This window comes from Fukomys damarensis, unplaced genomic scaffold (assembly GCF_012274545.1).
Source record: "Fukomys damarensis isolate Sample0158 unplaced genomic scaffold, DMR_v1.0_HiC HiC_scaffold_12, whole genome shotgun sequence".
In the NCBI taxonomy this organism is placed as follows: Eukaryota; Metazoa; Chordata; class Mammalia; order Rodentia; family Bathyergidae; genus Fukomys; species Fukomys damarensis.
In genome coordinates this window covers 18,207,064-18,222,498 of record NW_022900924.1, presented here as the reverse complement: position 1 = coordinate 18,222,498, position 15,435 = coordinate 18,207,064, and the positions used below count along the sequence as shown (strand labels likewise).

At 44.6% G+C, this 15,435-nt stretch overlaps 1 protein-coding gene across 1 annotated transcript in view; it reads left to right on the top strand.

Moving 5' to 3' along the window:
- Positions 1 to 11,420, top strand: part of Vps33a (VPS33A core subunit of CORVET and HOPS complexes) — a 17,329-nt gene extending 5,909 nt beyond the window's left edge. Inside the window, exons 6-13 of the mRNA XM_010604374.2 lie at positions 262 to 436; positions 2,161 to 2,354; positions 3,765 to 3,891; positions 5,112 to 5,179; positions 6,111 to 6,248; positions 9,207 to 9,344; positions 10,349 to 10,517; positions 10,864 to 11,420. Coding sequence (XP_010602676.1) covers positions 262 to 436; positions 2,161 to 2,354; positions 3,765 to 3,891; positions 5,112 to 5,179; positions 6,111 to 6,248; positions 9,207 to 9,344; positions 10,349 to 10,517; positions 10,864 to 11,045 — 1,191 coding nt within the window. The 3' untranslated portion in view covers positions 11,046 to 11,420. The remainder of the gene's footprint in view (positions 1 to 261; positions 437 to 2,160; positions 2,355 to 3,764; positions 3,892 to 5,111; positions 5,180 to 6,110; positions 6,249 to 9,206; positions 9,345 to 10,348; positions 10,518 to 10,863) is intronic.
- The last annotated feature ends 4,015 nt before the right edge of the window (positions 11,421 to 15,435 follow it).

Below are 15,435 nucleotides of genomic sequence, written 5' to 3'. Positions count from 1 at the left end.
CCAGGGATCAAACTCAGGACTTTGCGCTTGTGAGGCAGGCGCAGCACCCCTGAGCTACATCCCGGGTCCTTTTTTTTTTATTTTGATTGTCTGTGTTTTTGTTTTTGTTTTGTTTTGTTTTTGCTGTGCTGAGGATTGAGCCTAGGGCGTTGCACGTCCTAAGATACCACTAAGCTCCATCCACGTGTCTTTCTGTTTTTAGCTGAATTTCAAAATCTAGCTCCCAGGAAGGCCCCACCTGATCCAATATTTTGTTTCTAGCAAGTGGCCAACATGATGATCAGGATGAAGAGAGAATTTACAGGAAGCCAGAATTCAATCTTTCCTGTTTTTGATAACCTCTTGTTGCTTGATCGAAATGTGGATTTATTGACACCTCTGGCTACTCAGCTCACATATGAAGGACTCATTGATGAAATTTATGGCATTCAGAACAGTAAGTAAAGTGACATCTGTTTTTACTAGAAGATAATTTGACAAAAATATCTTTTCTGTAGAGGATACCATTTTTATATTGCATACTTAAGATTTATTTGAACTGAAAGCCAAAACTTCTAATGATGATTTTAAAAGGTAGATTAATATAAATACTTTGGAAGCAGTTTGGCGGTATATAAAACTTTAACTCTTAGCTGCAAGAAAATCCAAAGATTTCCCTTGAAGAATTGTTCAAAAAATGGTGATCAGGGAGGTTTGTATAAAATTTATCATTTGTTTTTCAGAATTTTCTAAGTAATCCAGATTGTTGAGAACATTTATAAAATATTATGGAATCATTAGACTAATAAATGTGGAAAATGAAAAAGTGTATAGCCAAATTTATTTCAATTATACATTTTATTTGTATGTCTATGTAAAATGACTGAATAGTATCTAAGAAACAAAAATAACTAGATGAGAAATGATCACATGATGCCTCCAAAGGGTCACTTTATTATTCTAAAAATATTTTAAAATTTTACTTATTTACTGAGAGAGAGCATCTCAGACTCAGAGTAACTTTGTCAGTGAGCTGCATCACCAGCCCTTTTTAAAATTTTTACTTTGGGACAGGAACTTGTTAAGTTGCGCAGGCCAGCCTCTTAACTTGATACCCTCCTGCCTCGCCCTCCCTTGTAGCTGGGATTATAGGCATATGCCATTGACTCCATCATTTCTGTGTTTTGTTTTGTTTTTTGAGACAGGGTTTCACTATGTAGTTCAGTCTGGCCTTCAACCCATTATGTAGCCCAGGTTGGCCTTGAATTCATGGCGATCCTCCTGCCTCATCCTCCCCGAGTGCTGGGATTACAGGCGTGTGCCGTCATGCTCAGCCTTCTGAATTGCCTTTCAAACTATTTCAGACTGCAACCCCCAGTAATAAGTATATTTAATCACCATCAAGTACGTGTACACACACACACATGTGCACATGTGTGTGTGCATGTGGGTGCGTGCGTGCGTGTGTGTGTGTGTGTGTGTGTGTGTGTGTGTATAAAACTAAAACAGTTTTATTAAAAACAAAACAACCAGACCCGGGGATTTAGCTCAGTGGTTCCACCACCTGCCTCACAAGCGCAAGGTCCCAAGTTTAATCCCTGGTACCAAAAAAAAAAAAACCACAAAACAAAACAACCAGAAAACCACCACTGTCTTCCTTTACTTCGTGTGCTGTGCTGTAGTATTTTATTCTGTTTGTTGCCATGGTTTTGTCTCTGTTCCTGGCTACCCACCAGCTTGATTTCATAGTATGCTAATGGACATGACCTACAGTTTGACAGCCACTGGAGGGCCAGGTATGCTGGTGCATGCCTGCGAACCCAGCACTTGGGGAGGATGAAGCGGGAGAATCGCTGAACTACATACCAAGACCTTGTCTCAAAAAGAACACTAGAAGACAGTAGGGAGATCTCTAGATTTGAAAGGAAAGGTGACATGATCCCTAAGCTTAGGAAGAGGTCACTGCTACTCCAACGAAAATCAGAACCATGGTTTCCATTATACAGAGTCACTGCTTCCTGTGTTTAGATCATGGGAACTAAAAACTCAGAGCTGTATGTCATTTTTTTCTAAAGCCGTCTCCCATTTTCTGTTGAGATGGAAGTTAATTTTTGTGCCTGGGCACTTGATTCTTGGTTCTTCAGTCATCACACACTGGTGCATGGCTCTTCCACTGTGCAGGTTACGTGAAGTTACCCCCGGAGAAATTCGTGCCGAAGAAGCAGGGTGATGGGGGGAAGGAGCTGCCCACGGAGGCGAAGAAGCTGCAGCTCAATTCCGCAGAGGAGCTCTACGCCGAGATCCGAGACAAGAACTTCAATGCAGTGGGCTCCGTGCTCAGCAAGAAGGCGAAGATCATCTCTGCAGCCTTTGAGGTGAGGCACACATTGGTTATCGCCTTGCTGGCCTCAGAGTGTCCAGCCCAAATAGAACAAGTCTGGCTCTGGCAGGGCTTCAGTGCCAGCACAGCCTTCCCACCCTCAACAGCTGCAGATTCAGGAGGACCCAAGGTTTTCTTTCTTTTTTCCCATACCTGGGTACAGTGGCACACATCTATAATCATAGCACTCAGGAGGCTGAGGCAGAAGGGTCTCTGAGTTCAAGGCCAGCCTGAACTACATAGGGTCTCAAAAGCAAGAAAAAACTTTTCCCCCGACCTGTGGTGGAAAGGGTTAAGTCTTCTCCTTTTTGAGGGGCCATGGGGACCAAAGCATTTGTGATTAATAAGCTTTCCTCATCATTCCTGTCATTATCTTCTTCCTTTGTGTTGTTCCTGCCTCACTTAAGAAGAAGCCAGCTGTGTAAGAATAGAAGCTCCTCGGTAAGGAGCTTGCAGGTCACGGTGAGTCTCCAGGTGCCCGTGGGTAGGCCTGCAGGGACCTGCATGCCTGGGTGATAATGAGCTCTGAGGCTGAGCCTTCAGCATCACCTCCTGCCGCCTCTTGCCTGTTCGCTGGTTTATTTGTGTTGAGCTCCTCTTTGAAACATGGGAGCTTAGTAAGCTGAGAAACTCTGAATGGTTAGACTTTGGGGATGCAAGTTAGAGGTTTTTGAAAACTTATCTTTCTCTGGGTGTGTAGTTCCAGGTTTTTACTTTCTAAGGAATTATATTCATTTCGCGATTTTTCTGTTTTCTGACGATGCTTCTGGTTGAGGCTAGTTTGCCTCTAAATATATCCTGTGGCTCGGTGAGGTTCCCTTTGTTTCTAGGCTGTTCTCAGGACTGAGCTTCAGCAGCAGGACTGGATCTGTTTCTACCACATAGGAAATTTTTTACTGGTTGTGGTTGCTTCTGCATATGACCTAATTTTTTCATCTTAGTTTTTTGCTTTTGAGACGGGGTCTCGCCTTGTGGTTTCAGGCTGGCCTTGAACTCTCTGTGTCACTCAGGCTGGCTTTAAACTTGTAGCGATCCTCCTGCCTCAGCATCCTGTGTGCTACAATTTCAGGCATGGCACACGCCCGGCCATCTTAGTTTCTTTACTCAGAAATCTGTGTGATTTCAACACCATCCCCCACTAATTGTCAGATGCTCACAGAATCCTGGACACTGTGAGCTGCTGCATAGAAAAAGAGAATCAGAGGCTTTCATTCTAGAGCAGCACAAACATGGGAAGCAGCACCACGAACTCCTGCCATGCTGTATTTTTCTGTTCTTTGGTATGATGTTGGACTTAGACTTGGCCTGATCTTTGTGTATCCCATTCTTTCTTTCACATTATTACAAATGAAACATGCCCTGAATTAGCTGCCCTGCTTGATGAGCTGCCACCTCCCCCTTGCAGGAGAGGCACAACGCCAAGACGGTGGGGGAGATCAAGCAGTTCGTGTCCCAGCTGCCCCACATGCAGGCAGCCCGGGGCTCACTCGCAAACCACACCTCAATTGCAGAGTTGATCAAAGATGTGACCAGTAAGTACCCTCGGGCACGATTCTGTCTAGGGCTGTCTCACACGCAGTGTCTGACACCCTGGCCTCCAGCATGCTGACGCTTCCCTGAGAAAATCAGCTCTGGTTTTTTGCCAGAGAGCCATGCTGGGGCTAGAACCCAAGGCCTTACACACGCATAGCCTGTGCTTTGCCACTGAGCCAGGCCGCAGCCCAGTCAGCGCTGCCTTCACCTTCTGTATGCCTCTCAGTCTCCAGTGTGTGCGTGCTAAGAATGTCCCATTGTGGTTAACTCGTTTTTTTGTTTGTTTTTTGAGACAGGGTCTTGCTGTGTAGTTGGGGCTGGCCTTGAACTCACTCTATAGCCCAGGCAGGCCTCAGACTTACTGCAGTCCTCCTGCCTCAGCCTCCTGAGTGCTGAGATTACACGTGTGCACCATCATACCCAGCCTGGTTAACTCATTTTGTGATTATTTAATTAGATGACAAAACTTTTGAAATATAAAGAACAAATTTACCCCTAAGATTGTCATCATAACATAAGGCAGTTAATTTTTTAGTCTAGTTTTTTTCTTCCCTTCTTGCAAGGGACTACTTAATTAGAGAAACATGATATTTATTTTTGGTTTTCCCTCGAAAGTTTTCTACAGAATTGGTACAGAGAGCCAAATTTGATTATTTTGGAAAAACTCAGATTTATATTAAACACAACTTTGTCCATCAAAATACAAGGATGTAAACACTGAGTAGGAGATTGTTCAGTACCCAGTTTTATGAGTATACTTAGAGTCATAAAAAAATTACAATAGGAACACCTGAGATGGTGGCGCACGCCTGTAATCTCAGCACTCTGGAGGCTGAGGCAGGAGGATTTCTGCATGTGTGAGAGTTTGAGGCCAGCCTGAACTACATAGCGAGACCCCATCTCCCCCGCCCCACAAAATAAAAGCCCAAAGTGAAAGCTCTTGGGAAATTTATTTTCAATGTTATTTGTCCTGCAAAATTCCATCATCTGTATTTAAATCGTAAGTCCAGCAGGAGAGTACAGTAGTCAGCCATGCCCAAATGTAATTGAGCAGCTCAGAGTTTTAGGATTTTCCATGTGTCTTAAATGAGTCTCCTCTTGGGGAGCTGATTTGAACTCAGGCGTGCTTTCTTTTTCGCACGTTTTGTTTTAGCACAGCCTTCAAATAAGTTAACATTTATTGAGTTTTTAAGTTGCAAATTTGCTGATTCTTTTTTAGCTTCTGAAGACTTCTTTGATAAATTAACAGTGGAACAGGAGTTTATGTCTGGAATAGACACTGATAAGGTATGTAGACGATAAAACCACTCTAACCAGTAGCTGGAAGTTTATCAGATGTAGTGATAGCCAAGTAAACAACTGTTCTGATTTCTCTACCTTGCCCCTAAGTATTTTTAGGAACATTTAAATGCGAAACGTGAAAATAGGAATGTTATCAAAGAACGGTTACATAACATTACTTTATCTGTGGCCCTTCTGCAGCACACAGTGAGATGATACCTGTTCCCTGAAATGCAAGGTTTTTAAGCACTGTAGTATAAGTCTTAGCTCGGTGGTGGAGCACCTCCTTAGCATGCATGCGGCCCTAGGTTCAATCCCCAGCACTGCCAAAAACAGAACAAAACTAAGATTCTTGCTTTTGAGATATTTCTTTATATTTTTTAAAATATTTAACTGTAAAACTATATTCAGCTCTATGAAATTTTTTAATTAAATGTATGAAAATCCCCATCTTCTAAAAATATTCCTGGGCCATGGATGTAGCTCAGCAGCACAGTGCTTGCCGGACAAGTGTGAGGCCCTGAGTTCGATTCCTGGTACAAAAAAATAAAAAACGAAAATAAAATTAAAATATTACTATTACCTACTGTAGATAAGTTGCTGCTGTTCTGGAGGTGGGTGAGATCACAGGTGCCCCAGGCATTTGGCGGCCTCTCCGTGGGCGTCCACAGAGGTCGCCATCTCGGCACAGGTGGTGGGAGTGACCGGCACTGTCCTTGTGGCCGGTGCCCTGGAATTGGGTCCGGTAGCTGGTGTGTCTGTGCAGTGGCCCGGCGGTGTGCGCCCAGGCAGCAGCTGCCTCCCACGGGCTAGGAAGTGAGAGAGAAGAGGGAGCCACTTCTGCACATTCCCTTTCTTGGTCTTGGAAAAGTAAGAGTAAATCTCAATTGCTTTAAGTCACTGAAGAAGGTAATCTGTGTATATACTTTGTTTCTAGGTCAACAATTACATCGAGGACTGTATAGCCCAGAAGCACCCACTGATCAAAGTGTTAAGGCTAGTTTGCCTCCAGTCCGTGTGCAATAGTGGACTCAAACAGAAAGTTTTGGATTATTACAAAAGAGAGATTCTCCAGGTACTATATTCTTAAAGTTTTTTAGTTTCGCAAAAGAGAAAACGCCTTTTTAAAAAAGTATTTCCCAAAGCTACTGTTCTGGTATATTATTACCACTGGCCTTAACATTTTTCAGCCCCTAAAGGACTTGTTCTATTACTGTTTATCATACATGTGTATAATAACAGTGGTGAATGATTATTGAGCATTTACTGCATGCCAGGATTTATTAGAAGAGCTTTATTTGTGTGCAGGTAATGTTCACAGTAACCTGTGTGCTAGCTGTTCTAATCTTCATTTTATAGATGAAAATCTGAGCCATTGACTAATGATGTAACTCTCGCAAGGTCACCCAGCTAGTAGGTGGCAGAGCCAGCACCAAAACCGAGGCCCCTTTGGCCTAGCACTCAGTTTCTTAATGAATTGGTTAGGTAGTGAAGAGAACTTTTTGAAAACTTCTGACAAAGTTGCTTAGTTGACTTAATTCTGTTATTTTAGGATAAGGAAGATCCCACTGCCATTTTAAAAATTCTTTCCTCTGTTTGAAAATGTCTCAAGCAGTATTTGCTCTTCATTCACTGGTAGGAAATATATTACTGTTAAAATTAAGTGCTCATGAATTTATTTTGCTTTATTTGTCTTTTGTACCAGGAATTGAACCTAGGACCTTTGCATTGAGATTTTTTTTTTTTTCTTTTTGACAATGTTAAGTTGCTAATACCCAGGCTGCGTTTGGACTTCTCTTGTTTTCTTTTCTTTTCTTTTGAGAAGGGGGAAAGATTTATGGAGAGATAGGTCCTGAGAGACAGTGGGGATCCTGGAGGTGGGTTGCCTGTCTTGTTTGGGTTTTTTTTGTTTTTGTTTTTTGGTACCAGGGATCGAACTCAGGACCTTGCGCTTGCAAGACAGGTGGTGGCAGCACTGAGCTAAGTCCCTGGCCCAAGGGCTGCCAGTCTTTTAAAAATTACATGCATAATATGCATTCTCAGGGCCAGAGATTTAGCTCAGTGGCACTGTGCCTGCTTCGCAAATGCAAAGTTCTGAGTTTGATCTGTGGTGTGGCAGGGGAGTGCATTCTCGTAATATTCCAACAACGCAGAAGCATAGGGAGCAAAATACGTAAATCTCCCATCCCTTCTGTTTTCCTCCCCAGATGTGACTCATGCCAAAAATTTGGTTTGTCTTTTTCTAGTCTCTCAACTTTGAGTGTGTATCGAAAATGCTTAGGTGCTTTGGAGTGAGACTGGCTAGGGGCCCAGCTCTGCTGTTCCTGTGTGACCCTAGATGGTAACAACACCTGTCTTTGGTTTCATTAAATAGGAGGTACTTACACCAGAACTGTGCTCAACTCATGTAAAGTATTACATAATCCAGGTAGCACCGTGGCGTACTTCTGTAATCCCCGCTCTCAGGAGGCTGAGGCAGGAGGACTGCCAAGAGTTCAAGGGCAGCCTGTACTACATAGTGAGACCCTGTCTCAAATAACAACAACAACAAAAACCGTACTATTCATAATATTTTATTATCTTTTTATCCTTAAGAGTATATCCAAAAGATCATTTATCAGGCTACATAGACCTGCCTCATTCTTTTTTAATAATAATTACATCCCATACATAAATATATTAGACTTTATTTGATGCTCAGGTTGTTCCTAGTAATTTTGACTTTAAATATTTCATACCCCATTTTGAGATAACGAGCTGGGCACACATTTTCAGCGGCCCCCTCCCCCACGGTCCCTGTGCTCATCCTCAGTCTTTTCTGGGCCTTGCTTACACCCCCTGGAGCAGGAGCCAGATTGATCTGTGGGAAGTGCCTTTTTTTTTTTCCCATAATTTTATTTCAGTGTAATACAAGTAGATATTCATTAAGAAAAAAATTTTTTTGTACTAGGGGTCGAACTCGGGACCTTGTGCTTGTGAGGCAGGCGGCGGCTCCACTGAGCTAAATCCCTGGCTCAAGAAAATATTTTTTAAAAACACTCTTCTATGAAAAAATAAGGCACAATCTTTTTTTTTTTTGGTACCAGGGATTGAACTCGGGTCCTTGCGCTTGCAAGGCAGGCCACCGAACCGCTGAGCTAAATCCCTGGCCCAAAATCTCATTAATTAAAGAATAACAATAATTGATACACTGTGTACCATAAGCCTAAAAGAATGGCCAAAATATTAGAGCACAAGTAATAGACAGAAAACACTCTTATTACAAAAAAGAAACAAATAGAAAATAACACAAAGCTTTCTTTTCAGTGAACTAAGAGGACCTAGAGGCACTGATGATTAAATTAGCATATATGTTGAAATATTTCTGAAACCATGCACTATATGATTTGGGGAATTATTAGAACTTCTCCCTACTTCCTATTTGTCTATCTTCTTTCTGTTGTTACTGTTTTCTTTAACATTTAATAGAAACTATGGATAACACATTTTTACTGTGTTGTGCAGTGTGTAGCCACCACAGCAATATACATAGATCAGAAGGAAGGCAGACAGTGAAGGGGGCCCAGGCCTGTGGGATATTTTCTCAGAGCCTGAAAGTAGGAGTTCGTTGGGGGAAAGGGTTCCGACTGCCAGATTAAGTGGATGTTAAAAAAGCTAAAACGCAGGCCTTTGGGTAGATAACCAGACGCTGGACCAACGATATTTCAAAGATACCATTGTTAAACAGCCCGTATCTCATCATATATGTGGATTCTAACACGTATTTGATTGCTGTGATGTTTCTCTGGTGTGAGAAACTGAAAGTGGAAATAAGGACTAAAACTGGGGCGAATGGGTCAGTATTGTCCAAAAGTTGTGGGTTTCTTCTTATTCTGGGCAGCGTGGAGAGGACCTTGCTATATCTGGGATTGAAGGAATGTTTGAGACTTTGCCTGATGGGAAAGACATCTATGGAATGTGAGACATGGGCGAGAAGTGTCCTTTTTGAAGCCCTTTTCCTGATGTGACACAAAGCCCGTGACTTGTCTTGTAGACCTACGGCTACGAGCACATCCTGACCTTGCACAACCTTGAGAAGGCTGGCCTGCTGAAGCCACAGACCGGGGGCAGGAACAGTTGTCCAACGATTCGGAAAACGCTCCGCCTCTGGGTGGATGATGTTAACGAGCAGGTGAGACGGCTTCTCTGCTTGGACCCCAGTCAGTCAGAGTTGCAGAGTTCACTGAGCCCACACATGCCGCGTAATCATCATGGCCGTCTGTCTTTCTGCAAACACTTCTCTCATTGATTTGTTTATGGAAGTGTTTCTCAATTTCATTTCTCACTGTCATTTTTGGTTTTTCATGAAGGTCTTTATTGGGTTACCTTTTGCAACAAGAGCTTATAGCTAGACGGTTCTTCTCTGTTAGTAGTACAATTGGATTATTTTTCCCAGTAGGAAGATGGATTCCCTTAATTCTCTGTGTTATTGTCTGCATATTAGTTCAGCTCTCTTTGCTGTTCTGCCGTCTCTCCCCCTGAATCCACCCACACCACTTAATGAGCGATCTTGAAGATCCTTCATTGATCTACCTCATTTTTTCCAGTTCTTTTCAGTTGCTACTGAGTGGAGTCTTTGTTTCTTTCTGTGCTGGGAATTGAGCTTAGGGCCTTGCACATGCTAAGCACACACACATTCTACCCCTGAGTTGTATCCCAGTGTCTGAAATGGTCTTAAGTTTACACCTTATTTCATGATTTAAAGTAGAAATTCAGGTTGTTTCCAGCCTTTTGCTGTTACAGGGTTGAAGTTCATATGATTATCCTTTGGTTTATTTTCTGGTGGTCTACACACCCCTTTGCAGGATAAATGCCTGATAGTAGAATTGTGGGGTTCAGAGGTTACATGCCTTATTTTTTAGCTAGAGGGGCAAGGTAACTTCTCAGAAACTTCTTGCCGAACCCAGTAGTTTTTCATCTCCAGTACCGACAGCTCCTTTGAGTGGCTTTTCAAGATTTGAATGAAGCCATAGCTGCTGAGAACAGAGCCCATTTGGGCTGGTTGGAACAGGACTTGGTCAAGGGGGTTGTTGGAGTTTCTGCCTTCTGATCTCATATTTTGGACTCCTCAGTAGACTATAGCTGCTCCAAATCTTTATTGTTTTGGGGCTCTTTTTTCCTTTAATTACTGAACAGAACCCCACGGACATATCCTACGTGTACAGTGGTTATGCACCGCTCAGTGTGCGACTGGCCCAGCTGCTGTCCCGGCCCGGCTGGCGGAGCATTGAGGAAGTCCTCCGCATACTCCCGGGGCCCCACTTTGAGGAACGTCAGCCACTGCCCACAGGGCTGCAGAAGAAACGTGAGTCCCAAGTGGCATCTACAGATGATTACGAGCTGTTAGTGTGGTTTCCATGCACTGCACAGTTGTGTAAGGGACTTGGGAGTCACAGACACGACTCTTTTGTTAGTTGCTAATGTGTATGGTAAGCAGGAGAGCCGAGTTCTTCCCTGGGAGTAGCGGGTTTCAGTCTCTGCCCCAAGGCTCTCCAGAGTTAGAAAAAGCACTGAGATCAAAAGTCATTGTTCTTGAGTTTCAGTGTCCCAAGGCACACTTGACCTTTTTATTGCTAGCAATGAAAAAGTATTTTGAGGTAGAAAGACAAGCACCAGTAATACTTCTAAATTCTGAAATGTTTACACTTTAGGGCAACCAGGAGAAAACCGAGTCACTCTGATATTTTTCCTCGGGGGTGTAACCTTTGCTGAAATTGCTGCCCTGCGGTTTCTGTCCCAGCTGGACGATGGTGGTACCGAGTATGTCATCGCCACCACTAAACTAATGAACGGAACCAGCTGGATAGAAGGTCTGATGGAAAAACCTTTCTAGGGTGAGCAAAGACTCGACAGGTGCACTGCAGAACAGACTGCTTTGAAGAAGTTGCTAAAAGGAAGGAAGAAGAAACAATATTGAAGTCAAAACATCACTTTGGGGTCTGTTTCTTACACTGCTGTTTTCTCCTTCCTGCTTCTCTTTCGTGTTCTTAATTACTTGAGGAAGAAGAGAAGGACCAACCTGGGTAGAAGAGACATTGGTTTTGAGTTTTCTAAGCTCAGGATCTTCATTAGAGTCCTCTGAGAATACAGCAAGGACCTTGGGGATGGAAAATCCTTAGAACCTCACAAATGGAGACAAGTCTTACAATAGGAAAGCAGAGACTGAGGAGGTAAAGACAAAAAATAAAAGTGGAAAGTCCAACCCCTAGTTCACAGGGCTGTTTTCCTGGATGATGTTCGTGTCTAGGATGTGGTCTAGTGGTTATGTGCTGAGGGCTGGAGCTAATGTCCCTGAGTGATTTCTTGTTCCCGAAGAGGAAGGCACATTATATTTGTGTCTCTAACTTCTCTTCTGATCCCTAAGGCAAGTTTTGCTTCCTCCTTAAGAGGCCAGGTGGTTTGAGGTAGGTTCTTGCCCAGGAACAAAGTTGATGCCCTTTCTGATCAGCTGCATCTGTGTAGGTGCCACGCCGATCAAGGGCTTTCTGCCCTGATGATCAGAATGGTTGGGGAGCAGCTTCCAGAGCGCTCAGCTATGCCAAGACACTTTCTTAGTGTACTTGTAACTAACCCCAAGAATCTATGTGGTAGCTACCTCCAAAGAGATGTCGTTATTACTCCCTGGGCCCAGCTTCCAGCTGGTTCCACCGTGAGCAGTGGAACTCTCACTTCTTCAGCACCTTGCCGCTTTTGTCTCCGTGGTAGCTGCCACATGCGCTGGAGCTCAAGCAGTCTGTGGCCACGCGACTAAGCCTCTTGCACCCATTTTGCTCTGCTTCAGTCCCTGGCCCGGTGACCTCAGTCACTCCTGATTGATCTCATTGACATAGTCCAGCAGCCACAGCTGCCACTCCTGGAGAGAGATGTTGAGGTCCACGTGCATTCCGCACCCCCCTCCTCATCCCGGCAAGGGACCATTGCCCAGGTACCCAGCAAAATTAGCTGGTCCCCAGCCTTGCCAGGCACCAGCCATTTTTCTCTCATCTTTTCTTTAGTGGCATTCTGATGGCTATCTTGCATATTAGGAGTGGGAGAAGTTCTGCATTTTTAAAAGGAAAACCCTGGGCCAGAGATTTAGCTCAGTGCTACCTCACCTGCCTCACAAGCACCAGGTCCTGAGTTTCATCCCTGGTATAAAACCAAACAAAAACACCCTATTTAGTGTTAAAAGAAGGGCAGCAGAGATAATGTTTAAAAGATTAGTTTCTCGTGGAATTAATTTGGGCTTCACATTCAGTATTTAGAAATGGGAAACCATTCCCAAATGGAAAGTCATTCTTATTTTAGAGAATCCTTTTTCAAATACTTGTTATCCCGGGGAGGTTAGTTTATACCTTTGAGCCCCAGCAGTTGTTAGCCTCAGCTGCTTTAGAAAATGAATCCACCTTGCCCCTCGATGTTTTTGCTCTTGGGACTCAATTTAAGTCTGGGCAAGTCTCCTCTTGGGGTTTTGTCCTGTGAACAGATTCTCAGTTGTAGTCTCATGCGTCTGCATTCTCTCGCAGCTCTGTACTTGCTCATAGTTAGGTTAACTCCTAAAATACATTTGGCAAAAGACTTAAACATCAGTTGCTTCATTTGTATGGAAATAGAAAGTGTCGAATAATTATATGTTATATGCCTTTGTGTAACTTCATGTGATACTTGAAGGTGTCTTTGTCTCAGAGGAGTGTGCCTTACTAAGAAAGGGTATGTGAATGCTACATTTATTCCTGGAGAGGGTGGATTGTTTACATCATGTCTGGACTTTTGTCTGGTAGGATAGACAGACAGTTCTGCTACACAAGCAGTCCCCTTGGAAAAGAGGTCCACATAGACACTGTTTTGTGTCTTACACAGTTTTGAATCTCAGCCAACAGAGAAACAAATAAATATTTTAGCTGTGCTTTAATTGTGGAGCGAGAGGTAATGGTTAAGGGGAGAAAAGATTAAAAACAGGACATTTAATTCTTGAGAACCGGGAAGGTCTCGGTGTGGGTTATGCTGTCACTGAGCCCTGACTGTGTTTAGTCAGGATGTGCTGGTCTGTGCCCTGTGCTCAGTTGTACATTAAAGACCAGCTGGGGCTGGGGTTGGGGTTGTAGCTGTAGCTTATTGGTAGAGTATGTGCTTAGCATGCGTGAGGTTTGGGGTTTAATGTTTAGACCTCTCCCAAGACTAGCCTGTCACAGGAAGAAATTCTGTATTTAGTAAAGTTGAATTCAAGTAGAGGTACTTTTTAAAAATACTAAAATGAATTAGGTGTCTGAAACAGGAAGAAGGGGCTGTGACAAAGTGACGAAGGTGTGGGAATGCAGACATTGCATAGACCTGTCTTCTTACATTGTGAATTCTACTCCAGAATGTGGTGTATTCACTTGACTGGTTTAGTGGTAACATACTGTAGAAAACAGAGGACGCCTTTTTGTCAAACAGTTGAAAAAGCAATGATATACAACTCAGATTCTTGTTTGTAAACAGATTCATGTGAATCTTATGCCATGTTGTGTTTCTTAGCCTCAGTCACGCCACTGTGGTAAAATACTCCCAACTGGGGGTGAGGAGAGACTGCCAAGTGTAGACCACATCCCTATGCTTTGGAAGGATGTGAGAGCTAAAACGGAACAGAATCGGGCCTACTTTGGACAGCCTGGCTTCTGTATCTGTTATTTTGGTGAGGAGTGAGGGTACGTAGGTCAGCCATCCTTTCCTGTAACTAGGCAGGACATGGACGCCCTTCAGATGACCAGTTCTCTAGGGGAGCAATTACTACTTACTGGCTTCCTGAGCAGCTTGATAATGTTCTGCTCCTGTTTTCAGCCAGGCTGCAGCCAACGCAATGATTTGATAATAAGAGATCCTGATTAAATTAAGGAGCCATTTGCTCCTGGATGATGATGTTTATAAAAGGGTTGTTGTCCACACTGCCTGTCTTTTCCCAAAGGTCAAAAAATAGTCTTTATTATCTAGTTCAAGTGAAATATTCAGAAGCTTCATAAAGTTTGTGCTTTCTTTTCCTTCCTTGTTACTTCTGGGAAAGTGTTGCTTTCCCAGCTGGGCCCTTTTCCCTCACATTTGGTGGAGTTGAAGTTGGATGCAGTGGGAGGGTGCCTGTATAATGAGTCTGCTAACTGTGAATTAGAGTCAAGCACTCTGGGGCTCTCAGTCACGGAGGCTTGGTTCTCACATACACTTGCATGTTCACGCTTGCCTGGACTTTTGAGACAGCAGTGTTTGCTTTAGTCAAGAGTGGATGTTCAGTGGTTTGCATTATTTTTGTACAGTGTTTGTTCCCGTCCCCAGATGGCATAGATGAAGGTGCTCTGTTGGCATGTTAGCCCACCTAGAGTGTTTAGACAAGCAGGACAAGGGGCTTTAGGCGCCCCCCAGGTGTGCTGGTTAGGCCCATTTGTGCCATCTTTGCAGAGGTGACAGGCGAAGGGCAAAAGGGCTTGAAGGGCCTGCCTGGCCCAGGACCGTCTGCTGCCCTGCGCAGCTCCTGAGTGCCCAGGGACCGCGCGGGAGCTTGTAATTGGCCGCTAGACCACACCTATTATCGAGTGCGGCTGCTGCCTGAAGACCTCAGAGCTGCCTGGATCGCAAGAGTGCGCAGCTAGCCTTCACACAGACCAAGAACCTGCCGGCTGCCTCTGGCAGGAGTCAGACAGCTTCGCCAAGTGAGTGAAACGGGGAGTCAGAAGCAGTGGCCGGCACTGAGGGGAGCTGCAGCCACGGCCACAGTAGCTCCGACCATCTGGTGCCGTCCGAGGGGAGTCTGGAGGGCTGGGACTAGGCGCAGTACCAGCGCAGGGGCATGTGGAGGGGACAGACCCGGGGAAAGCTTGGCGCCTACAGTGGCCCTGGGCAGAAGCCTGGAGGGGTTCAACCTGGGGACTGCAGGGGAGACCTGATGGCTGCAGGAGGGACCTGGGGTCGGAAGGGGGGATCTGGGGTCCGAAGGGGGAACTGTGGGGCTGCAGGGAGTAGCTGGGGGCCGCAGCTTGGGTGAAGAGGAAGCTTGACTCCGTCTGCAATTAGCAGCATTAAAAATGTAGGCTTCCGGGCTGCTACCTTCTCCGGGCTGAACAAGGGGCAGCTTCAGCGCTAGGAGTTGGGGCGGCGTGGGAGGTAGCTGCGCCCGCCCGTGTCAGTGTCTCCCGGCTGGGGTCCGCGGCCGAGTGAGCTCAGGTCCCCGCCTCCCCAGGCTATGCCGGCCTCGCCCGCCGTCCACATGCTGCAGCTTC